This window comes from Aegilops tauschii, chromosome 7 (genome assembly GCF_002575655.3).
Source record: "Aegilops tauschii subsp. strangulata cultivar AL8/78 chromosome 7, Aet v6.0, whole genome shotgun sequence".
Classification (NCBI taxonomy): Eukaryota; Viridiplantae; Streptophyta; class Magnoliopsida; order Poales; family Poaceae; genus Aegilops; species Aegilops tauschii.
The window spans coordinates 45,056,879-45,083,412 of record NC_053041.3 but is presented as its reverse complement, the minus strand read 5'-3'; the positions used below and the strand labels follow the sequence as shown (position 1 = coordinate 45,083,412).

The 26,534-nt window shown below is 43.8% G+C and overlaps 2 protein-coding genes and 1 pseudogene across 2 annotated transcripts; 1 reads left to right on the top strand and 2 right to left on the bottom strand.

Moving 5' to 3' along the window:
- Nucleotides 1–1,571: 1,571 nt before the first annotated feature.
- Nucleotides 1,572–3,988, bottom strand: LOC109742551 (probable ribosome-binding factor A, chloroplastic). The gene is made up of 4 exons (XM_020301649.4): nucleotides 3,577–3,988; nucleotides 3,313–3,486; nucleotides 2,417–2,628; nucleotides 1,572–2,015 (listed from the first exon to the last, which is right to left on the bottom strand). Exons 1-3 carry the CDS (start codon nucleotides 3,871–3,873, stop codon nucleotides 2,473–2,475), a joined length of 627 nt encoding a protein of 208 aa, XP_020157238.1. The 5' UTR covers nucleotides 3,874–3,988; the 3' UTR covers nucleotides 1,572–2,015; nucleotides 2,417–2,472.
- Nucleotides 3,989–11,047: 7,059 nt separating this feature from the next.
- On the top strand, nucleotides 11,048–13,630 carry LOC109742566 (G-type lectin S-receptor-like serine/threonine-protein kinase LECRK2). Its single transcript, XM_045230871.1, has one exon. The coding sequence runs from the start codon at nucleotides 11,057–11,059 to the stop codon at nucleotides 13,577–13,579; it is 2,523 nt and encodes an 840-aa protein (XP_045086806.1). The 5' UTR covers nucleotides 11,048–11,056; the 3' UTR covers nucleotides 13,580–13,630.
- A 6,680-nt stretch (nucleotides 13,631–20,310) lies between these two features.
- LOC123495151 (uncharacterized) lies at nucleotides 20,311–23,638 on the bottom strand (annotated as a pseudogene).
- Nucleotides 23,639–26,534: the final 2,896 nt, after the last annotated feature.

The following is a 26,534-nucleotide window of genomic DNA, read 5'->3' as shown; positions in this document are numbered from 1 at the left end:
AGTGACACTTTGTGAAAATCAAACCAAGATCTCCTGTCACCGAAGAAGTGCCATTACCTAGCGTACATTGCTTTTATATGGAACTGCCCGAAATACTTAAAGAACCAAAACCAGCGACGATATGTTTTTTTTAAAACATCAAACACTAAACATTTTTTATTGAAAAAACGCGAGCACATTCCAAATTCGTTAACAAATTTTTAAAAACTCACACATTTTCAAGAAACAGGATTTATTTAAACTAATGAACAATTTTTTAAAACACGTTTTTCTAAAACTCTCGATTTTTTTTCAAAATGCGAACATTTATTGAATTCCACAAAATAATGTAACACGAACATATTTTGAACTTCCGAAACAAAATTTGGAAACACGAACATTTTTTGAAATTCCAGACCAAAATTTGGAACGTGATTTTTTAACAAAAATGGAACATTTTTTAAACTCCTTAACAAATTTGAAAATAAGAACATATTTGAAAAATCTGAACAATTAGTGAAACAGGAACATTGTTTTAAACCCTCAAACAACACTTTAAAACATGAACATTTTTTGAAATTTGTGATTTTTTTTAAAACGTGAACATTTTTTGAATCTCCCAAACAAATTTGGAAACATGAATTTTTTTTAATTTTGCAACAATTTTTGAAATGGAATTATAGATTGAAATCTCCAATTTTGCTGAAATGTTGTGGAACATTTTTGAAAAGTGAACAATTTTGGATAACAAGACTTTAAAGCATGAACATTTTTTAATGTTTCAACAAAATTTTAAATTCGGAACATTTTATGAAATTTTTGAATTTAAGGATAAACAAAAAAGAAACAGAAAAAAGAGCAAAAAGGACATAAGAAACAGGAAAAAGGAAATAATATAGAAAACGAAGAAACAAAAATCAAAAATCAAAAAAGCGATAAAACCAAGACAAAAAACCAAAACCAGAAGAAAAAAAGCAATACAGAAAAATACGAATGCTAGAATGGGTCGGCCCACTGCATCGCTCTCTCTCGTATCCACTTATGCGAAGCGTCGACATTACGACGCAGTGAGCATCCTATAGGATTTACCATCCTTCTTCGCCCTTTTCAGTGGAACACGCTCCTTCGCCTCTTTGTCATGCTTCTCGTTGTCATCGGCCAACCTTGTTTCTCTCGGCCTTCTCCTCCAGCTCGTCCATGAGACGGCTGATGCAAGCATCTTCGTCACGCTTGGACGCTATCGGGCACTCCGCGACGTCTGCGGGTGTCATCTGCACAACCTCCCACGCCAGACTAGTGCGGTCTCAAGCTTGTCCAGGTGGTTCGTCGTGAACACAATGATCCGATCGCCACGGTGCGCCGACCAGAGCCCGTCGATGAAGTCGAGCAAAAAATATAGCAAAATATATTGAGGCGCCTGAGCCATTGGATGCACATCTGATGGACGGGAACAAAGTGACTGAAACAAAAAGTTTCTTCAAGCGCCTAACATACAATCAGCTCCAATATTGTAACGAACAAATCATAACGAGTCCATTGAATTTGCAGCTAGCTACTACCCCTTTCGCCCAAATTTAAGACCCCGCACTGCATTTTGAAGAACGGAGCAGAAAATTTGCCCGTTCAATTTATCACGGGAAGCTTGAAGTTGTACTGAATCTTACAGGACAGGACTGCCACCAAAAAAGTTAATGAACAGTCAATGTTGCCCACCTGCCTTTGTGCTACAAAACATTTTGAAGAGAGATGTACAAGACAGCTCCCAAACCAAATACAAGATGAAAGGCGTGTGCCTCCATGTTCAATCAGCGACATGAATAGACACAGCAGGTGGACATAAAAGGGACTGGTTAGCATACAGAACAGGATGGACATCAGCGAAACTGTCTCCTACTGAGGGTCAGGTCAGATACTGATCTGGTGAACATGGTACGATAGTATGCCCGCTAAATTCGCTTCAGATATCGTCAGTCTTCAAGTGTTGAGATAAGATGGAGCGCTTTGTCAACGAGGTGGACACGGAAACCCTAGGAGAACTGCACGGATAGATAACACCAATTATAACATTTCTAACACTTGATAAGTTCTCATCGTCGTGTTGTCACCACATATCACATCTGTCACTTAATGAATTGCAGCAACAAGATAACATATTATGTGCTACAGGCTGACATTTCCAAAGTGGCACGTTTGATATGCTAAGGACTTGTTGATCTAATCCAGGTTTTCTGTTACAAATTAGTTTTGCTGTAAATTCAGCTAGTGTTCAAGTTATAAACAGTTTCTTTTTACTTGCCATCTTGGTTTCTTCTCCATGACATTTAGTAGCACACAGGACTATATCCTGCTGTGCCTATGCATTGCAAGAGCTAAACCAATACTAAATATTATTGCAAACCTAACATACTTGAAGAGCTTGGTCAGGGCAAGAATAGACCTGATGAGCTCTGAAGTTGAACGAATGGTGACCGAGCTTTCAGAAGAAGTAGTGGGCTATTTTACATAAATTATGTCCTCCTCGTCTGGTTCATCTCCCTCCCAGTCACCATCTTCTTCTTCTGCTATATCTGAAGCTTCTCCATCTTCTTCTTCACCATTTCCTTCTCTCTGCTCCCTTTCCTCCTTCAGTTTGTCCAGTATAGTAAGAATCTGCAGAGGTGAATCGGTTAGACAAAGATCTTCGTGGTACATATGAGAAAAATGTGAAAAATGTTCTATGTAATGATACTTTGTGGTAACAATATAGATCCTACAGCAGATTAAAATGTCCATTCTACAGACTCTGAGCTATACGAAAACTGAAGCATTTCCAGCTTTTGAGCTACTTTCCGGCCCTACAGAGAAGTACACATCTAATATATTATCAACAAAACATATACAGTGATTCTTATCCATATAACAAGCAAATGATGATTCTAATTTTCACCTTATACTGAACTGCAAATACACTACAAAATGTAACCAGAGAAGCAAACGGCTGTCACGTGCAGTGTGTAAATTGCAAGGGAGGATAAACAGGATCAGTTAAGATAAGTATTTCATACTACGTTTTACAACGATCGCAGAAGGTAGTATTGAATGGTCATGCGAACGAGTTCAAAGAAACGTGGTGTCGAGAACTCTGCTCTGCAGCAGCAACGATGGTGGTAGCAACAAATAGCAGGCAGTGAATGCTGAATAAGGTCTGACCATGAACTGGTGAAAGATGAAAAATGTGTGAAAGCTCGTGGTGATGGTGAAGCTAGATGAGCTTGTTTCTGGCAACAGAAGAACTTGCATTCCGTAACACGTCAATGTCTGTCAGAACAAAAACAAAAACAGAATCAAGCATACCCTGCTTCCCCGCTCCATGGACTCGTCCTCGATGAACCGTATCTCGGGCGTGAGGCGCAGCTTCATCCGCTTGCCAATCTGGCTCCTGACGTACTTGGTCTTGTCCTTGAGCCCGGCCATGGCCACCTTCTTCCCCCTCTCGTCCCCGAACACGGACACATACACCTTGCACACCTGCAGACAGACAGGAGCAGAGACAAGGAACTCAGCATCCCAGATTGCAGCGCGGCCGCATCGTTTCGAGGGAGAAGGTCCGGGCTTGACCTGGAGGTCGTTGGAGAGCTCGACGTCGGCGATGGTGGTGAGCGAGGAGAGGTAGCGGTCGGCGCCGAGGGCGGCCTCGGGGAGGACGGCGCGCTGCATCACGGGGTCGCGGGTCAGCATGTCCGCCAGCTCCCGCTGGATCTGCTTCGCCACCATCCGCACCCGCCGCTCCTTGGCCATGCACCGCACCACGCGCAGCGACGTCGACGCCCACGGCAGCCGCCGCACGGAGACGGGCGCCGCGGCGGCGAGGGCCCGCGGCAGCGGCGGGGACACCAGCGGCCGGCACGGGAACATCCTCGCTGGTTTCGCGGTGGTGGGGGATTTTGCGCCGTGGTGAGGCCGTCGGCCGTCGCTGTGGGGGAGTGGGAAGGGGATAGGAGTGTTGAGAATCCAACAATATCTCCCGGCTTGATTTAAAAGAATTTCCAAAATAATGTGCAAAGTGTATGGTTATAAAAACCCTTTGTTAAGTCCATTTTCTATTAGAACTTTTTGTATTCATAGGAAATTATGTATTTACATTATAATGTGGTTAGATTTTAGCTTCTTGTTGGATGAATTACCCATGATACTCGTGTCACAAAGAAATGTGTGCCACTGTAATAGTGGTTCTGTACTCTATCGGTCGCCAATTGCATGCGGTCCTTGCCTTCCATGATTAAACTTTGATCGTTTCGGTGTGACGCTTTAGCCGGAGTAGATCGTGGGAAAGGCATCAAGGAGAGGATGGTTTGAGACGTGAGAGCGGTATCGATATCCCATTGCACGGTTTCTGGGCGGAATGAGATTCATATTGAGCTGCTAATTGACAATAGGGCTACCAAATTACAGCCTAACCATGCCAAACATGGCCTTTCGTTATCAAATGACACCGTAAACAGACCACGTTTCAAAATGAACGAAGCAAACATATCTTTAAGGACGTGTTTGGTTAAAAAAAGGTAACGTAAATGCAAACATTACAAAATAACACCACTAAAGTAAACGTAATGGGTAAAACTCGACATGTTTGTTTCAACATTGTAACTATAATCCCCTGCCATCTTCCAACATGTTTCAATCACAAGGTAGGATACACCAAAAATCACATAAAAACGAGGAGAAACAACTAATTGAATCATGAACAAGAATTACTAGAACATGTTCATAATTTGAACAATTCAAAAGTGGCCAAATTTACAAATGACCCAAATATGGTGAAGAACTCAAACAAGAAAACACAAGGAATAAGAAAACGGGTCTACATAATTTAGCAGAGAAGGTACCATGCCAAATCATGTGAGAGGGAATGCATGAAAGTTGGAGGGAAGTTCAATCAGTTAATACTAAAAGACCATCTCCAACACGGCGCTTGCGAGCGAGCGCCACGGAATAAATCCCAGCCATTTTTGAATGTGCGTGCTTCAATCCCGGTCTGTGGGCTCGCTCCTTCATGGGGATGATGGTGATTGACTAATGCTTGTTGTTATCCATGCAGCTATGGGGTGGTGAAAGCACATTTGTTTCCTTGGTGATTTTGGTAATTAATGTTCGCATACCTTTTGTTGGACTAATATTTTTATCTAGTATATTTCAGACAAGTTCAACTGCGGCATGGCAAGGACATGAGGATGTGGACCCCCCCCCCCCCCCTTCAAAATGACAAGGACAAGAATTGGCTACCCCAAGACTATACATTTTTGGTTTAGTGATCCAAGATCACATTGAGTCCCTTAGGAAAGTCAATGCTATTAAAAGGGGATGAGGTTGTTGCTCAAATGCTTAGTGATATTGCTCCAAATATCCTCAATCACATCTCTCCAAAGCCCTAAATCCTCATTTCGGTCCCACCGATATCACCTATTCCGGACCCACCGAGATGACCGTTCCATTGCGACAGCCAAAACCCTAGAAATTCGACTTGACCGAAATGGTTCTCAGTCCCACCGAGACAGCCTTACCAAGTTTCTGTGATGAAGTTGCTTCATTTTGGAATCACCAAGATGAATCAATCGGAATTACTGAAACGAAGTCTTGCCCTAGCCATTACACTTCGGTCCCACCAAGTTGGTATAATCGGTCTCACCAAAAAGCCTAACGGTCAAGTCTTTTGCACTAGTCGGTCTCACCGAGATTCTCGTGTCGGTGCCACCGAGTTGGGTCAAAGACTTGTAACGGTTGGTTTTTTGGTGCTGCATATTTATACCCCTCCACCACCACTTACTCAAAAAGAGAGCCATCAGAACGAAACACAACTTCCACCATTCATTTTCTGAGAGATAACCACATACTCATGTGTTGAGATCAAGAGATTCCCTTCGTACCATTTGAACCTTGATTTTTAGCCTCTTCAAGTTGCTTTCCACTCAAATCCTTCTCCTACCCAAGCCAAAGCTGTGAGAGAGAGATCGAGTATTGAGCACACTATCATTTGAAGCACAAGAGCAAGGAGTTCATCACCAACACAACATCTATTACCTTTTGGAGAGTGGTGTCTCCTAGATTGGTTAGGTGTCACTTGGGGCCTCCAAGATCATCTGGAGTTGAACCAAGGAGTTTTTAAGGGCAAGAAGATCACCTACTTCGTAAAGATCTACCTGGGTGAGGCTAATCCTTCGTGGACGTAAGCTATGATGGAATAGACAAGGTTGCTTCTTCGTGGACCCTTCATGGGTGGAGCCCTCCGTGGACTCGCGCGACTGTTACCCGCCATGGGTTGAAGTCTCCATCAACATGGACGTACGATAGCACCATCTATCGAAACCACGCCAAAAATCTCCATGTCTCCATTGCGTTTGCTCTTTCCAATTCACATCCCCTTTACATTCTTGCACTTCTATGCTTTACCCTTTTCCGCTGCTTATACTCTTGCTATGCTTGTGTAGAATGTCTTGTGCGCCTTTTAACATGTGCTAAACTCAATCTTAATTTGAAGAAACTTAAAAACTGCAACTTTTACTTGTTAAGGGTCTAATCACCCCCCCCCCCCCCCCCCCCGCCCCTCTAGATCCCTCTTCTCGATCTTTCAGGTGGGACTTTACTTTAACTAGATGATACCCCGTCGTTGCAGCGGGGACACACGAGAATCAGGTGCAACATATTATTTTGATGTCTTGAATTTGAATATGGGACTAAAGATTTTTAAATACTTATAATTTATTGTATTTGAATATTATAAAATTATAAAATATTTATAGAATATAAGTAGCATTTCTCATGCATGTTGAAAAAATAAAAATAGTGGAGTTGATAAAGTGGGATGTGTGCATGTTGAAAGAATTAGTATAGGTAGTTTTCTTCATGCATGCATGTTGAGAGAAACAAAGGTAGTGAAGTTCATGAGGTGGCATATATGCATGTTGATATAAATGAAGTAGTTGGTGGACTAATTATTTGTGTGTTTGGTCAGGGACGAATAGTTTGTGTAGAAGTAGGGTGAAGAAGAGGTGAAAGGGTTATATCATTTTCAGAATACGCCGGGCTGATGGTGTATCAGTTTGTATTGAGTAAGCGCATATCAGAGCAACCAAACCAAACATAATTTAACACTATATGTTACCAGCGCAATTAGATTAAGTTATGAAATCCTAAACCAAACACATTCTAAGATGCACATCGGTCCATATAGACTCAATAGCAAACAGGACTCAAAATATGTTGGCATCATATGTTACATGTCAAGATACACCATTCAAGTTAACCATAATACGTTACATGTCAAAAATTGACATTTTTGGGGTATGTATGCTATATTTAAGCCACTAAGTGCATTTATATGCATTCAACGTAATCATTCAAAATTGAACTTCAAACGCATGAAAATTATGAATAAAATGGGTTGAAAATCATATTTAGCTATTTAGTCTATGTTTAGGCAATTCCCAAGAAAATAAAAGGAGTTCCATACAAGCAAAGTCTAGAAAATATGAATGGTGCTCATTGAATGTTTGATACCAAAAAATGCAAGCAAAGTCTAGAAAATATGAAACCTACCATGGTGTAATTATATGACATCAATAGGCTGCATAAAAACTTGACAAGGTTTCACAGAAGTAGTGATGTACACTGCTTAGAAACCGAACCATATCTCAGTGGAAGAAATGTGGGTTTCAAAAGGGAACGCGTCAACTTTGAAGGCTAGGCAACAGTTGCTTCATCATTTTACCTTCAAACATTTCATACACTCAACACATACCATCCCATGTTACATATTAAAAAAATTATCATTTTTCGGGTTCGTTTGCTATAATTTTCTGACTTTGTTTGATATATTTAAGTCATTAAGTACATTTTGAGGCATTTAACAGACATAATTCAAATTTAAACTGCAAGTGCGTGATTATTTTTGGCAAAATGGGTTGAAAAATCATATGTGTGTTATTAAGTCTATATTTAGGGACGCGGAGTTTCTGCTCCCGGGCTCATCTGCACCCGCGCTTAGAAAAAAATCAAAACAAATACAAGAAAAATTAAAAAAATCCATTTTTGAGTGGTAGATAATTTGATGCGTGAGGTCTGCTCCAAATTTCAACTCATTTGGACATCTGAGCAGCTCTCGGCAAAAAATACTAATCGGGTCAGTTCTATCGCACAAAAAAGTTGGATTTTTTCAAATTTTCTAGTATTTGTTTTGATTTTATTTCTGAGCGGGAGCAGATAAGCCTTGCCACCGAGTTGGATATCCGTATAATTAGGCCTTATCCAATAAAATAAAAGTAATTCCACACATCAGGCAGCCAAGACTTGACCCCTGACATGGAGGTTATTGGTTTTTAATTTCAAAAATGTAAACAAAGTCTGATATACATGATTGGTTTTATTGGGGACCAAGAAAAGTTATGTAATTGTGTGTAGGCACTAATCATTTGCTGCAGTTTAAACACTCCTGGTAGTTCGATAAACCTTAAAGTCATCAACTTGAGGGGAAATTGTTGGTTTCTACAAATGTCTACACTTGCGGGCCCAACAATTCCCTAACAGAGAGGAAGCAACTGCTTAGAAACCGGAACATCTTAGAGGAAGAATCATGATTTCGAGAGGAAACTGGCGAAGTGACGATTTCTTTATCATTTTAACTTCAAACTTATTCTACATTCAACATACACCATCATATGTTGTGTCAAATTTGGTATTTTTATGGGTCTGTTTGTTATATTTAAGTTATTAACCACATTTTTAGGCAACAAATATTATTCAAATTTGAACTGTAAGTTCATGAAAAAGTTTGCAAAAAAGAGTTGTAAAAGCCTTTTGAGTTCTTTAGTCTATGTTTAGGCTCTGCATGAGAAAATAAAAAGAATTCCAAACATCAAGGTGCCAAGAACTCGACCCGAGCGGAACCTATTGGTTTTTTAATTAAGTGTGAAACCCGGCATGGTGTCACTATATGACATCAATAGGTTGTGGTAAAATATTTATAAGGCTTCACAAAAGTAGTGACATATACTACTTCGAAACCGGAACATCTCCGAGGAACAATCATGATTTTGAGCGGGAACGGGAGAGGTTTTAAGGCGAAGTGTTAGTTGGTTCATTATTTGAGCTTGAAACTTTTTATACACTCAACATACACCATCACATGTTACATGTGAAATTTTGACGTTTTTTTGGGATGCGCTTACTATTTAAATTATTAACTGCATTTCTAGGCATTTAACAAATATTATTCAAATTTGAACAGCAAGTTCATGAAAAAGTGGGCAAAAACAGGTTGAAAAAACGTGTTTATGTTATTGAGCCTATGTTTAGGCCTTATTGAAGAAAAAAGAAAAGAAAGAAACTCAAGCAAAAAAATAATATCAAATGTACAGATGAGAAAATTTCAAACATGTATTTGTGTCTCAATGGTTTATGATTTTTCATATATCAACAGTTTGCCCTTAAAATGGCATGTGATCATATTATGGGTTGATAAGCTTGTCATTCAATTTCGAGAAGATTTGAATAGATTATGAGTCAAAGTTGCTTCCTAATATATGAGACTTTCCTAGACGCCTCCTCTCCCAAGAAAAGCTTAGGGTTTCTCTGCCTCCCGCCGTCGGTCCACTTCGTCTCCGGTGGCTTTAGGGCCATGGCGGCGCGATGGATCCCGGCCCTTGCTAGCGGGAGGACTTTGTTTTTAGATGTTTCTTCAAATTTTGTTAGGGTTTGTGTCCTGCTCAGGAAGACGAGACGGCGGCGGCTCCCTGAAGATGGAATAAGGTTCTCCCCGCCTAGCCCCCGTTCCGGTGGTGTGTCTAGTATCGTCGGTGGGCATGTGGAGATGTATCTTCGGCGTATCTGTCCTTGGTGGATTTGCTCGGATCTAGTCGTAGTTCGTCTATGTTTGTGTTTCTTCAGGTTGGATCCTTCCAATCTACGCTATTCTTCATCGGTGGCGGTTGTTGTTCTACTGCGCTGGTCCTATGGGGCCTTAGTACGACGACTTCCCGACTGTCTACTACAACAAGTTCTGCCCGGTTCCGGCGAGGGAGGGGCGATGACGGCAGCGCGCCTTTGATTCGCTTCAGTGATTGTAGTCGTCGTTAGGTGTTCTACGAATATAGATGTAATTTTTATTATTTCTGATGTTTGTTATATTGTCATGATTGAAGATGAATAGATTGAATGTTTTCTCGAAAAAAATATGAAGAACCGAACGACGATGACGCGACCCCCAGGAGACCACGACTTAGGGTCTCTTTGATTCAAAGGATTTTCATAGGATCTTTGATGGATTAGCATCCTTCGGAATTTTTCCTATGTTGGTCGTTTGATTCGTGGGATTGAATCCTGTAGGATTTTTTCCTAAGGATTCATTTGTACTATATTTTACAGGAATTCTTACATCCACTCCAACCTCTTGGAAGCAATCCTTTGTCTTTCCTGACACAATCAAACAAACTCAAATCCTATAGGGATTCAATGGACATGCCATTTCAATCTTATATTTTTCCTATTCCTGTGTTTTTGCAATCCTATGAATCGAAGAGGACCACGCCGACATCGTCGTAGGTCAGCCCCACTGCCGGCAAGCATTTGGCCAAATGTACAGGACGGCGCTGGGGAGTGGGACGCGCGGCCGTGCACTTGGCGATGGTGTATCCATTCCTGGCTATCTGCGGAGCCATGGCAGCCAGAGATGGAGTTTAGTGGTCGGGGAGGGGAAACGAGTATGCTACCAGCGGCGTCCCGTCGGTCAGTCGGTCGTGTCCCGGTTTTTCCTTTTCTTTTGACGCGCCATGGCCGATCGCTCCGCCAAAGTTCTCGATCGCCGGCCGTGACGTACTGGGCGAAAGACAAGACAATTTCTAGCGCTTTTGCCACCGAGTGGCGTTGCCGTAACTTCAGGGGCGGTCTGACCATTTCTAGTTTGCAAATACTAACAAAATCTCAGTTGAGGAGTCGGTGGGCTGAGCACTAGGCGGGCCCGTTAATCAAGGCCAGGCCAGGCCACACGCCATTAAAGTAACAGTCAGAGGTTACGGAGGAGCAGCAGCACGAGCACGTACCTACGACCATGCAGGCGCTGCTGCCCCGCCTTGCTCTCCTCTGCCTCGCCGCCCAGCAAACCGGCCTACTGCCGGCGGCCACGGCGCGAACCAACCTGACCGTGAGGGACGCCCTGGCGCCGCCCCGGTACATCACCAGCCCGTCCGGCGGCTTCGCCTTCGGCTTCCGCGCCCTCGACTCCGACCCGACCAAGTTCCTCCTCGCCACGTGGTTCCGCCTCGGGAAAGACGACGAGGGCACCTCCTCCCAGCCGCAGCCGGAGTCCGTGGTGTGGTTTGCGAAAAAGACGACCATGGGGGACACGCCCATCGCCACCGCCAAGTCCGTCCTCAGCGTCACGGCCGACGGCCACCTCACGCTCACCGACGGCAGCGGCCAGGAGCTGTGGAGGGCCCCGACCCCCAGCATGCAGCGCGGGTCCGTGCTTGCGCTGAGCGACTCTGGCAACGTCCGGTTCCTCGGCGGCGACGGGGACACCGTGCTCTGGGAGAGCTTCCGGTACCCGACGGACACGCTGCTGCCAGGGCAGCCCTTGGCTCCAACGCCGGGGTCCCCGCTCGCGGGGTATCTCTTCTCCAAGCGCGCGGACGCGGAGTTCGCCACGGGGCGGTTCAGCCTGGCAGCCCAGCCCGACGGCAACATCGTCCTCTGCATCGACCTCTTCACCGGTCACATACAGCACAACTCCTACTGGGCCACCAACACCTACGGCTCCGGCGACAACACGACCGTCACCCTGGACGACCGGGGCTTCCTCAACTACACGCTTCACAATGGCACCGTTCGCAGCTTGATTTCACCGGCGGCGAGCAGCTTCGGTACCCATGGCGGCGACTTCTTGCAGTTCGCCAGGATGGACACCGACGGCATCGTCCGTACCTACACCCGCCCTAGAAACGGCGGCGGAAACACGCCTTGGACGGTGTCGGGAGCGCTCCCCGGCGACGGAGGCTGCACCAAGGTAACGTCCTTGAGGCAGGGCTTGTGCGGCCCGGGGTCTTACTGCGTGGAGACCAGAGATCGGCTCAGCTGCATGTGCCCGAGCGGGTACACTTACGTCGACGCGCAGCACACCGACAGCGGCTGCACACCGGAGTTGGAGCCGCACAGCAGCTGCGGCGGGGAGAACGGCGGCTCCGACGAGTTCTCGCTCGTCGAGATGCCCAACACCACCTGGGAGATTTCACTGTACCACAAGAAGTACCCGTCGGTCACGGAGGAGCAGTGCAGGAGCTACTGCCTCAGCCACTGCTACTGCGCGGCGGCGCTGATGATCGACGGGTCCGACTGCGCAGAGGTGGGGGCGCTCACGTACGGCCGGCGGGCAGACGATGTCACGACGACGACGCTGATCAAAGTGCGCAAGGGGAATACTGCTTACACGGATGGACCGTCGGCGGCAAAGAGAAAGATGCTACGTCCCTACAAGATCGCCACCCTTTGCGTCTCCGGCCTCGTGTTGATCACCATCAGCGGCCTCGTTGCACGGCGCTACCTCGTCAGCGGCGGCGATAGCCAGCGGCCATTGAGCTATGGCGTGAGAGCGTTCAGCTGGAAGGAGCTACACCAAGCCACCAACGGCTTTCAGAAACTGTTGGGCAAAGGGAGCTTCGGGGAGGTCTACAAAGGGACGATTAGATCGCCGGAGCCGCACCCCATCGCGGTGAAGAAGCTCATCGACTCCAACGAGTACAGCGAGCAGGAGTTCACCAACGAGGTGCAGTCCATCGGGCAGATCCACCACCGGAACCTGGTTCGTATGATCGGTTACTGCAAAGAAGGGAAGCACCGGATGCTAGTTTTTGAGTTCATGCCGGGCGGGTCGCTCCGCGGAGTCCTCTTCGTCAACCAAGAGAGGCGGCCTCCGTGGTGCTGGCGTGCCGAGGCCGCCCTCGCCATCGCCCGGGGACTCGAGTACCTCCATGACGGCTGCACCGGCCCCGTCATCCACTGCGACATTAAGCCTGACAACATTCTGCTAGACGACCACGGCGTCCCGAGGATCACCGACTTTGGGATCTCCAAGCTGTTGGGGAGCCAACAAGTGCACACCACGGTGACCCATATCAGGGGCACCAGAGGGTACATCGCACCCGAGTGGCTCCGCAGCGAAGCACGCGTCGACACCAAGGCGGACGTGTACAGCTTCGGCGTTGTGCTGCTGGAGATGATCTGCTGCCGGAGGTGCCAGGAGCGTGTGGTGCACGACAACCTGCCGACGGGCACGGTAGATGACGATGAGACGGTCACGCTGTTCGGCTGGGCCGCTCAGCTAGTGGTCGCGCGAAGGACGGAGCTGATGCTGGACGGCGATGCGGAGGTTGAGACCGTGGAGGACATGGAGAGGGTGGAGCAGTTCGCGCGCGTGGCGCTCTGGTGCATCGAGCCGAACCCGCAGCTGCGGCCGACCATGCACCAAGTGGTGCAGATGCTGGAGACCAGGAACGGGGCTCAGATTCAGGCACTGCCTGACCCTCCAAACTGCTACGTAGAATCCTCACCTTTAATTCCTCAGCTCAGGATTGAGTGACACACGGATTTATATATCTTGAAAGTTCAAGAAAAAGATATCGACCTAAAGGATGTTTCATCTTTGGATATTCATTTTTTCTTTGTGGGGTGGTCATTCATCTAATTCTGTTGCTGCATGTGGATCGTAAATCCAAAGAATAATGGAATGTGTTCGTACGGTCTCATTTCCTGTGCGTGTGAATGGGGAATATTCAAGGTTCTTCAAGTCATGCATCCAGAGGACTTAGACAAGGTGATCTCATATCACCGTATTTATTTCTATTACGTGCTGAAGGTTTTTCATCTTTATTGAAGAATTCTGTCACACACATCCTCTCTATTCCTTTAGGAGGACTGGACTGTGGCACCTTAGTCTGGGCCTTCGAGAAACATGGTATGTATTCGGTGCGCTCAGCCTATCATTGTCTATTGAATAGTGTGGCTGCACATCGGCATATTGACCCAACATCATCGCGAGATTCCGTTCACCCCATGTCGAGGCAATGTCGGCAATTGAAAGTTCTCCCAAAAGTCAAGCATTTCTGGTGGAGGGTACTTCATGAGTTCATTCCTACCATGGGTGTTTTAAAGAGACGGCATATTGAACTTATTGGGGCATATGCATTTTGTGGAAATAATGATGAGTCTATCTTCCATGCAATAATTCCATGTCCATCTATTACTCAAATATGGAGAGTTCTAAATGATGCAACGGGCGTCAAACTCCCTTGTCTTCACCCGAAAACCTAGGGCTTCATATATCATCGCGGAAAGGTATGCTCCTCCAAGGATGCTAAGACTATCACAACAGCGGCGTATGCCATATGGACCAGTTGAAGCAAGGAAAAACGGGGAAATCTGCACCTCTCACCAAAACAATTGCATGTTGGGTAGCAAATGTACTACAAGGGGTATCTGCAGATACTCGCCACACTGATCTCACCATGAGAAGAAACTAGTTAACTGGAACCCACCGCCACAAAACACTAGCAAGATAAATGTAGATGGAAGTTTTAATCCTACGACTGGTATTGGGGCTACAAGATGTGTGGCACGAGATAGTATGGGTCGCCTCCTTGCTGCTAGAAGTCGTTGGTACAGTTCTGTGCCTAATGCCCTGTCGTCGTAAGCGCTCACATACCGTGATGGTGTTGAACTTGGAAATACTTTGATAATTTGATACAGCTTTGGGAGGCTCGTCAACATCAGGTCTGAAATTATGGGAATCCTTCATCAGACTCAAGAGATGGCCTCACGGTTACTAGATTGTAGATTGATCTTTGTCAGACGTGAGGCTAACTTTGTTGCCCACTTATGTGCAATACAGGTTAATTGTGACAACTTGTGTATAGTGGTCTGGAACTACTCCACCTTTCCTTGCAAGATGTATCCAAAATGATTGCAATATGTTGGCAGCTGAATAAAAGAAGAGGTAAATACACCAGCGGTGCTTTAACTTGCCATGAACGTTCACTTTAATGCCTGAACTTGAAAAATACGCCAAACTGGTTCTAAAACTTGGCACGAACGTGCAAATACGGTGCTAATCCGGTCTATAGACGTAAAGTGCGTCGATATGGCACCGTATATGGCTGATGTGGCACTGACATGGCATGGGGCCCACTTATATCTGCAAAACAAAATTACTTGAATACTATCTGTCTCTATGATTAGCGGGCCTGCCTGTCAGTACGTTAGCAAAATTAATATTGAAAATGCGCCGGAATGGACTTGAACCGGCCGCCTGCCGCCTGTGAGCTGGTCGCACTAGCCACAACATAGAATATGATTTGCTAACTAAGATAGCCTCTCATTCTTAATGTATTTTAACTAAAACTCTTCTGTCCATAAATGGGCTGCAGCCAATGCCTCATTTTACACACGTTATTTTTTTAAAAGTAAATAATAATCATAATAAGAAAAGTTAGAATCAAATATTCATGTGTTATTAATAATTACCTCGTGCCACACAAATATTAGTGTGCACACAATATAATATCTAGAGGTATACAATAAAATAACTTATTAAAACTATAATTTTTAGAAATATTAACTTATAATTTAGAAATATCTACTCCTATAAAAGATTCAGTTGGTGATGATGGTGTGTCTGTCATCCGTCATTTTTGACCATTAGATCTACATCTATAAATTGTGAGGTAAGTTGTGGCCTTTTTGCAAAAATAGTCCACTTCTCTGCTCCAATGTCCAGAAAACACCTTAGTATCTTGAAATCAACCACATCTCTCCCTCACCTCATCAAAACAGCCCGAGGAATATTTTTGAGTGAAACATAATATATTTTTAATGATATATGTATATCAAAACTAGAGTGTTTTCTTTCAAGTATGTGAACAAGTATTAATTTACTTTGGATCCGTTGCAACGCACGGGCGCATTGCTAGTTAATATTTTAAATATAACCTCTGAGTATTTAAAAATGTTTGCAAATACAAACATTTTTAAATATTCATATAAATATTAAAACATTTCAATAATGGAAATAATATTTACAAACTGTAATATAAAAGAAATATATTATTTATACTATACAAACATTGTTATTACTCATATATTATTTCATTACTATCTATTTTAAATATTCATATAATTGTTAAATATAATCCATGACTGTGTATTTTAAATGTTTGTATTTAAAAACATGTTTTAATACCCATGGTTTATTTTTAAAATAGTATTTTATAAAAAATAAATTATTTTATTGCATACGGCCTTACGGATATTTGTGTAGCATGAGGTAATTATTTATTACACGTGAATATTTGAATCTAACTTTAATTATTATGATTATTATTTACAATAAAAAATAGCATGTGCAAAATGGGCCACTACCTGCAGCCGGTTGTTGTACACAACAGTTTTTGGTTCAACTACATTAAGCCAGAGGGGCCAACATTATCGTCAATACAATTCTGGTTTTGTTGGCTAGCGCAAGCATGGACCAAGCGTCATGTTGCAAGTTCGATTCCCGTCTAGTGCATTTTTGTGTTAATTTTCCAAATTACTGACAGGCGGGCCCACTAATCATAGAGACTTAGATTACTAAGTTATTCTGTTTCATAGCTACAAGTGGGCCCCTTGCCATGTCAGTGCCACGTCAGCCACATACGATGCCATGTCGATGTACTTTATGTCTACGGACATGATTAGCACCGTATATGCACGGTCTCGCCAAGTTTTAGTATTAGTTTGGCGTATTTTTCAAGTTCAGGCACTAAAGTGAACATCCACGGCAAGTTCAAGCACCACGGGTGTATTTACCTCATAAAAGAATCCTGAGTGTTTCCCAGAAAAAAGGCAATTAATCAGAATAAGATATCAGCATGTATGACAAACCAATCGGTAGCATCACAGGGCAGGCAGATGTATTTTTAAGCATATATCCGCCAAAAATACAATGCGTGTCATTTTCCTCATTTTTGCATGTGGCGTCCACCGGTCATGAATTCTCTCTGTATTCTGCATTTTACTTTTAGCAGTCATTGGCCTTCAGTCAATCTCTAACTCAATGAGAAGATGACGTAACCACCTAGTAGCAAAACTAAAAGAAAAAGATACACTGCAAAAATAGGTTTCTTCAATGCATTTCTTCCTTCAGTCCACGATCCTCGGTTCTTTTTAGTGTACCGAAGCAGAAGTGGTATTTGATAAGCTACGCAATATACCCCATGCAAAGCTCTAATATTAAAGCTAAGCATGTAGGTTAATAACAGATAAATGCAAGAATGAGACATAGTTTCCAACAGATGAAAGGGCAACAACTCCAGATGTCATTATTTATGTGGTTGACAATATTTCTTCCGTGCATTTTGACAATATTTCTTCCGTGTACAACTCCAGATAACATGACTGACATACTAACAATTAATTAGAATGAGCATGGGACTTAGAAGCAAGATAACAGAGCCTGAAGCTTCAGGGTAGTCAAATGCATCCTCGTCATGAACCAAAGAGAAGGTGCGATGAAAAAGTAGTACGGAATGCATCCATTCTGAAGGTTTTTTAGAGCACTAAGGTCCTGTTCGGAGACCCGCCACTCCACCACTCCGCTCCCGGAGCTGAAGTTAAAAGGCATGGAGCTAGAAAACGGATGCTCCAGCTCCTCGTATTTTGAGGAGCTGGAGTGACTCCGAACGGGGCCTAAGTAGGAAAAGAGAGAAGAGCAGCAAAGAAAGGAGTTCAACTTTCGGCGGGAGCATGGAGCAGCCGGTGTAGGATGGCGTTGAGGCAACTCTTCTCGAGTTCTTCCATGCGTCTTTTGGCCTGGCGTTCATGGAGCGTAGGGAGCCGATCTGGTGGACCTGGATGCGTAATGCAGATCACCGTTGTACATGCGCCATCCTGCGTCCCAACACGGAGCCGAGCACGTCCATGCACCGCTGGTTGTCGTATGGCACCATCGGCCCCTCGGCCCCGCCACCACCATCCAGCCCCTCGCCGCGAGCGCCGGGCCTTTAGTTTTTTTCTTCTTTTAACACAGTACAGACGCAAGCTCTCGTACATACGCGCATACACTAACTCTTATAAATGCATACACGCACACCCTACTCTTATGAGCACCTTCGAGAGACTGAGCCGGTATATCATCTTGAGATTTACGAAGTCACCGTAGGCGCCGCGTCGTCGACGGAAACGTCCCCTCCCACTAAAGAATAATGCGAGCATCAGGACTTGAACCTTGGTGGGCTGGGGATACCACTGTCCCTCTAACCATTCAACTACAGGTTGGTTCGCGCCGGGGCCTTGTAGTTGTTCGTTGGTTCTGAAGTGTACTTAATGGACCACAATAAATCTATTTGTCTGACAATTTCCTAGAGGCATTATATTATTCCACACCATGAAACTTATTTAGGCAGTTGGGTATAAAATTAATGTCTATATTTAAATATTTAATGGGATATTGAGAATAACATCATCCGTTTTGTCGGAGACTACTGATGGAATATGTGTCCAATTCGCATGGCAGAAGTAAAACCCATAGTTAATTGATAGAGTTTTGTGTTCAATTACTATGTTTCATGGAAATACATGGTAGGTTGCAAAGTGTGAACTGAACTGTGTGTGTATATTTAAGAGTGTCCACAAATCAAAGCTCAAACATGTTAGTGATTAGAGAGCACAAAACATTATTTGGTACGCATATTTTTAATTAGTTGAAAAATAATCTTTCAAAGTATGTGAAGGGTGCAATTAGTTCAGAAGGTCTCGAATAGTATCTCTGCTATTTGTAGGGATGTATGTTGACAAAAATCGTGGGTGCTGAGAGTACCTTCCAAATACATAAATGGATATAGCATGAGTACTATGTAATCGTATTCAATAATATCCATATTTTTTTATAGTATCCCTAGATATGTACTCATATAATATCAAAGGTTGACATGCCTCACGACACAATCTAAGGATCAAGTTCCCTAACATAACAAGCCTATTGTTTACCTTTATCCTGCACCCAAAGGGCTCGAACCAACACCTTTTATTCTTGATAAATGTATGTCATGTGAGAGAGAGAGAGAGAGAGTGCGCGTTGGGGGTCTTCCCTGGCATTTTCAGTGACGTCCTCCCATTTGTGAGGGTCACCCAAACACACCCAGCGCACGAGAGCCATGAGTTGCCTCGTGGTGCCATGTGCGGCATGCACATGTATAATAACTCAAGGATTAATGATTAACAAAAAAAGAAATAAGAACACAACAAAAATCCCCATCCTACCCATCGCCGCTGCTCATCGTCGGGCAACTCGTTGCCACCGAAGCCTCCTGTGCCACCGGAGTCCTGCGCTGGAACCGCCGCACTTGTCGTGACCGCCGCAACCTCTACTGCCATCCCACGCCACGCCTCTTCTTTCTCTCGTCCCCGATCTCCGAGGTGGGATTGCAGTGAAGTAGAGGGGAGATCTGGGCGCCGGAGCGGAGGAGGAGGAGCAAGGTGGACCAGGCCACGCACAAATCAGGGGTCATCCTATGCCTGGTTGCTACCGATCCGACGCCATAGTGCACACAAGGTGTTTGAGGTGATGTCTCTTAATTGTCGTTGTTCATTCTACTTCCGCTTTTTGTTTGTGCTAGATGGTCTATGTGAAGAATCATTTTGTTATGACATCATGGAGTGTGACTACTTGCCCTGTTGAAATTTGAGCTTGTTCGTTGTGTCCTTCTATGTATGGTGAGCCTTCTGTTCATGTTAGAAAAATGCACACAAGGATTAAGCTACACACACACACACACACACACACACACACACACACACACACACACATTGGTAATCAATCTGCAGGGGCATTTGGCATTTATATATTGAACATCCCTACATGTTATCTAGTGTACTTCATCTTATCTTAAATCAGTAAACTAATTGAAAACTTTTGGCATTTCCCCTTGTCTATTATTATATTGATTCTTCAAACATTCCATTAAAATGTTTTGAAGGCAATTTCAAAAGCGCCACAAAAATGTTTTGCGGGCAGCCTGAGAAAGGCCACATTTGAACTTTGGAGGCATTCATTATAATGCCACAAATTATGCTTGTAGGCGTTCAGAAGATGCCTCCATTCTGTGTTTCTGAGGTGTTTTAGAAAAAATGGCTTTGAAAGGTCTTTGCCTTCGTGGGTATCTCCACCATTATTTAAAACGCCTTAAATTGTAAAGGCTGGCATTTTATAGGCCTTTGGAGGCATATGAGAATACCCGCTAACAGTTTACGTGTTTTGGTGCCAACACCCGCAGGCTTCCGGTCCAGCCATATGGAAGATGCACTAGAGAGCAAGGACGTGGAAGAAATCGTCCGTGCATCCCTCTTCTACAAACCGTGGTGCCGCCTCGTCCCCGATAATGGCTTCCTCAGCCACTATCAAGCCTTCCATAATACGCCACCTATGCTTGGACTTCTTCACAGTTGGTCCTGCAATGACCCTTTCGTCCCCATCACAAAATTTATCCCCCGTGGTCACAGTAAAACACAATAATGTGGCTGACTACCGCGACGCCAGTGGCGGAGCCAGGAATTTAATATTGGGTGTTCAAAAAAATTCACACTAATAAAGGAGCCAATTGGTTCACAGCAATACAAATTCAAATATAAATTGTTCACTAGCAACAATATCTCGAATGATTAAGGGAATTACAAAATAGATAAGAAAAATACAACTCGACCATACGCTTTGTCATGGCTTGAAAGCGAGATATGACAACATCATCCTTCACTTCAAAGAAGAACTCCCTCTCAATAAATGTAACCAGACAGTCATTCAAGAGTTGATTCCCCATTTTATTGCGTAGCTTGTTTTTCACAAAGTCATTGAAGAGAATACTCTCTCAACACTAGCTGTTGCTACTGGTAGGATTAGAACCAATTTGAGAAGCTTGTAAACAAGGTTATAAGTGACACTCTTGTTTGTCTCAACAAGCATAATAGAAAGGTCAACTATATTTTTCACCTTTCTAAACCTCTCATCTCTACGCATATCAGTAATGAAGTGTGTAAGTTGATATGGAATATGCATCAAATCTTCCTCCGTGAAATCCAAAGGATAGAGATGTGCAAGCTTAACCAAGTTTTCCTTATCATAAGCAGCAAAAGAATTAACCGGACTGAATGATCCCATGCAATGAATTAATTTGGTGTTTACCTCATCAAATCTATCTCCAAGCTCTCGAAGTTGCCTATCAATAAGAGCCAAAAACATCTGAACATGGAAGTGGTGGAGATTCGTGAGATTTTTGTAGAATCTTGAGGGTCTTCCAGGAGGCTTGTACTGACCACCCATTTGAGGAACTCTGACTTTCTGCTTGACACAATAAGAAGTAACCTCTTCAAGAAAAGTTTCCCATCCACCATCATCTCTCAACAACTCAATTGAATCTTTGTCAAATGAATGAGTTCAACGGCATTAACAATGTCTTGATCTTTCTTTTGCAAAGCACGAGTTAAGTCATCGGTGTGCCCAAATATGGTTTGCAACAAGTGTGCCAAAACAAAGTCAAATGACTCAAAATATGGCAACATGGTTTCAGCAAGCATAGCCTCATTGCTTTGAGTTTGATCTTTAGATATCTTGATGAGAACTAGCCGGATTGATGGATACATGCGGAGAATATGCATGATAGTTTTGTGGTGAGATCCCCAACGAGTGTCACCCGGCCTACTCAAACCCATCTCTTGATTCATGCCTTTACCAGTTTCAATTTCCTCCAATTCCAATGCTTGAATGATCCGTTCAGCTTGAGCCACAGGAAGCATTCTAATCTTCTTACAAGACATCCCAAGAACATTCAAAAGATTAGCAAGTTGTTGAAAGAACAAAACACAATCACAGTTCTCCTTAGCAACAGCAACTAGAGATAACTGAAGTTGATGAGCAAAACAATGCACATAATAGGCAGAAGGGGGTTCATCCATAATTAGTTTCTTTAGACCATTGACATGACCCTTCATGTTGCTGGCACCATCGTATCCTTGCCCACGTACTCTAGAGAAGGTCAAACCATGTTCCATAAGCAAACTCTCCATTGTTGTTTTGAGTGTCAAAGATGTGGTGTTTTCAACATGTAAAATACCAAGAAACCTCTCAACCACCCTTCCTATTTTATCAACATACCGTAGACAAAGAGCCAATTGTTCTTGTAAATACACATCACTAGATTCATCGGCAAGTATTGAGAAACAACTATCACCTAGCTCTTCCATCATAAGCCTAGTAGTTTCTTTGGCACAAGAGTTGATGAGGTCTGTTTGTATTTCATGAGCTACCATTTTATTGTTCTTTGGAGCATTCTTAAGAACCACCTTGTCCACTTCTTCAAAATTCTCTGCTAGCCAATGTAGAAGCTCAAGGAAACTACCGTTATTTAGTGAAACTTCTCTTTCATCATGTCCACGGAAAGCTAACCCTTGACACAAAAGAAACCTCGGGCATTTAAGAGAATATGCCAAGCGAGCAATATATAGAATCTTGTCTTGTTTGGTGGTTGAGGAAAATGACTCTACAATTGTTGTTTTGGGTGCAATGAAGAAATTGTATTTTTCTTGTGCTTTGTTGTGTGCACTGTTGATTCCACCTTCATGTTTCAGAAAACTATCCTTGTGATTCCAGTTTCTAAATCCTCCATTCACAAAACAATCTCCACCAGCATATGAATTTTCTTTGAAAAGATAACACACAAAGCAGAAAGCGGCATCTTTTTCCTTACTGTACTCAAGCCAACTATAAGACTTGAACAACTTAGCTACAAATCGACGCATACCTCCAGCAGGGTGTTGTGGAAAAGCATACTTTTTTGGTCGACAAGCCCCTTTTGCAATGAATCTTCTTCTAATCCTATCCTGATCATTAACATCATAATCAGCGATAGGGATCCTCAACCCAGGATCAGGTTCAAGCAATTGAACATCATAATTGCATCTTCACTGTCATCATCTTCCTCTACATTTTCAGAGTCTTCACTTGCTTCTCTCTCAATATCAGGTTCGACCTTAATGGCACTAGCAATCTGTAGCTGTTGAACTAAAGGGGATACATCCTGCACTAGTTGCTCAACCTGAATGCATGCCTTTGATTTCTTCCCAGCTCTACTCCATAAATTTTTCAAATCGATGGTCTTCCTCTTGAGTTTTGGATGTTGCACTCCTACAATTCAAAGAGAGTTCCTTTGTTATTTTTCTGCTAATAAAATCAAGCAAATCCTCCCTCCTCAATCACATCTATAGTTGTTTCTCTCCGAATTGAATAGAAGCTACAAATTGGCTTGGGGATTTCACACTGAATCGACTCAACAGAAAAATTCGGACTTGGAAGATGGAAGATGGAAGGGGGATTTACCTTAGGCTTACAGATTGACTGAGGTGTTGGAGCCAATCGCTCCACTGTCCCCTCCCTCGGCTCCCCGGTGTCTGCTACTGCCGGGACCCTCTCTGGTGCTGCGGCGCTTGGTCCGGGCCGTCGCTCCTCCCCACCGGCGGATGCAGGCATGGTGCAGCTCCTGGGCATGGGCGCCGTGTCTTCCGCAAAAAAGACGAGGAGCTCCTCCGCCATTGGCATCAGCGTCGCCTCCTGGTCCATGGGAAGAGGAACTGGAACGGGAAGGCTCAAGGCTAGGTTTCTCTCGTCTCGTGCTCGTGCGTGGTGCGTCGGTGGCTCGGTGCGTGTGTACATCTGCCGGGCTGCTGCACAAATGGGCCAATTGAGCATGTAGTATAGTCATATGTTATATAAGCGTATATATAATTTTTTGTTTCCAGATTATTTTGGGTGTACATCTGTACACACATGCCCCATATTGGATCCGCCACTGCGCCACGCCGTGTCCTATTTTCGGATTGGGTCATTTGGTGTTGGGGAACGCAGTAATTTCAAAAAAATTCCTACGATCACGCAAGATCTATCTAGGAGATGCGTAGCAACGAGAGGGGAGAGTGTGTCCACGTACCCTCGTAGACCGAAAGCGGAAGCGTTTAGTAACGCGGTTGATGTAGTCGAACTTCTTCGCGATCCAACCGATCCAAGTACCGAACGTACGGCACCTCCGCGTTCAGCACACGTTCAGCTCGATGACGTCCCTCGTGCTCTTGATCCAGTTGAGGCCGAGGGAGAGTTTCGTCAGCACAACGGCATGGAAACGGTGATGATGATGTTACCGGTGCAGGGCTTCGCCTAAGCACTAGGGCGATATGATCGAGGTGTGTAACTATGGAGGGGGGCACCGCACACATCTAAAAGATCAACTTGTGTCTCTTGGGGTGCCCCCTTGGCCACGTATAAAGGAGGGAGGAGGAGGACGGCCTAGGAAGGGCGCGCCTATAGAGGATTCCCAATCCTAGTTGGAGTCCCCTTGCTTTTCCAAGAGGGGAGAGAGGGAAGGAGTAGGAAAAGGAGAAGGAAAGAGAGGGGGGCGCCGCCCCCTCCCTAGTCCAATTCGGACTTGCCATGGGGGGGGGGGGGGGCGCGGCCACCCCTTGAGGCCCTTCTCTCCTTTCCCGTATGGCCCATTAAGGCCCACTACTTCCCCCGGCGAATTCGCGTAACTCTCCGGTACTCCGAAAAATACACGAATCACTCGGAACCTTTCCGATGTCCGAATATAGCCTTCCAATATATCGAGCTTTACCTCTCGATCATTTCGAGACTCCTCGTCATGTCCGTGATCTCATCCGGGACTCCTAACAAACTTCGGTCAACAAATCACATAACTCATAATACAAATCGTCATCGAACGTTAAGTGTGCAGACCCTACGGGTTCGAGAACTATGTAGACATGACCGAGACACATCTCCGGTCAATAACCAATAGCGGAACCTGGATGCTCATATTGGCTCCTATATATTCTACGAAGATCTTTATCGGTCAAACCGCATAACAACATACATTGTTCCCTAATGATATGATCCCGTTCATCAAATGACAACACATGTCTATGGTTAGGAAACTTAACCATCTTTGATTAACGAGCTAGTCAAGTAGAGGCATACTAGGGACACTTTGTTTTGTCTATGTATTCACACATTTATCAAGTTTCTGGTTAATACAATTCTAGCATGAATAATAAACATTTATCATGATATAAGGAAATATAAAATAACAACTTTATTATTGCCTCTAGGGCATATTTCCTTCAATCTCCCACTTGCACTAGAGTCAATAATCTAGTTCACATCGCCATGTGACTTAACACCAATAGTTCACATCACCATGTGATTAAGACCCAAAGTTCACATCGCCATGTGACCAATACTCAAAGCGTTTACTAGAGTCAGTAATCTAGTTCACATCGCCATGTGATTAACACCCAAAGAGTACTAAGGTGTGATCATGTTTTGCTTGTGAGAGAAGTTTAGTCAACGGGTCTGCCATATTCAGAGTCGTATGTATTTTGCAAATTTTCTATGTCTACAATGCTCTCCGTGGAGCTACTTTAGCTAATTGCTCCCACTTTCAATATGTATCCAGATTGAGACTTAGAGTCATCCGGATCGGTGTAAAAGCTTGCATCGACGTAACTCTTTACGACGAAGTCTTTATCACCTCCATAACCGAGAAATATTTTCTTAGTCCTCTTAGGTAACTAAGGATAACTTTGACCGCTGTCCAGTGATCCACTCCTGGATCACTATCATACCCCCTTGCCAAACTCATGGCAAGGTACACAATAGGTCTGGTACACAGCATAGCATACTTTATAGAACCTATGGTTGAGGCATAGGGAATGACTTTCATTCTCTTTCTATTTTCTGCCGTGGTCGGGTTTTGAGTCTTACTCAACTTCACATCTTACAACTCAAGCAAGAACTGCTTCTATGACTGATCCATTTTGAACTCTTTCAAAATCTTATCAAGGTATGTACTCATCGAAAGTCTGATCAAGCGTCTTCATCTATCTCTATAGATATTGATGCCCAATATGTAAGCAGCTTCACCGAGGTCTTTCTTTTGAAAAACTCCTTTCAAATACTCCTTTATGCTTTCCAGAAAATTCTACATCATTTCCGATTAACAATATGTCATTCACATATACTTATCAGAAAGGCTGTAGTGCTCCCACTCACTTTCTTGTAAATACAGGCTTCACCGCAAGTCTGTATAAAACTATATGCTTTGATCAACTCATCAAAGCGTATATTCCAACTCCGAGATGCTTGCACCAGTCCATAGATGGATCGCTGGAGCTTGCACATTTTGATAGCACCTTTAGGATTGACAAAATCTTTTGGTTGCATCATATACAACTCTTCTTTAATAAATCCATTAAAGAAATGCAGTTTTGTCATCCATTTGCCAGATTTCATAAAATGCGGCAATTGCTAACATGATTCGGACAGACTTAAGCATCGATACGAGTGAGAAAATCTCATCGTAGTCAACATCTTGAACTTGTCAAAAAACTTTTCGACAAGTCGAGCTTTGTAGATAGTAACACTACTATCAGCATCCGTCTTCCTCTTGAAGATCCATTTATTCTCA

Coding starts and splice junctions, on each gene's coding strand:
- LOC109742551 (XM_020301649.4), bottom strand. CDS start 3,873: ATGTTCCCGTGCCGGCCGCTGGTGTCCCCGCCGCTGCCGCGGGCCCTC. Junction 3,487..3,576: donor AGCTCTCCAACGACCTCCAG/GTCAAGCCCGGA, acceptor GTCTGTCTGCAG/GTGTGCAAGGTGTATGTGTC. Junction 2,629..3,312: donor CCATGGAGCGGGGAAGCAGG/GTATGCTTGATT, acceptor TCACCTCTGCAG/ATTCTTACTATACTGGACAA.
- LOC109742566 (XM_045230871.1), top strand. CDS start 11,057: ATGCAGGCGCTGCTGCCCCGCCTTGCTCTCCTCTGCCTCGCCGCCCAG.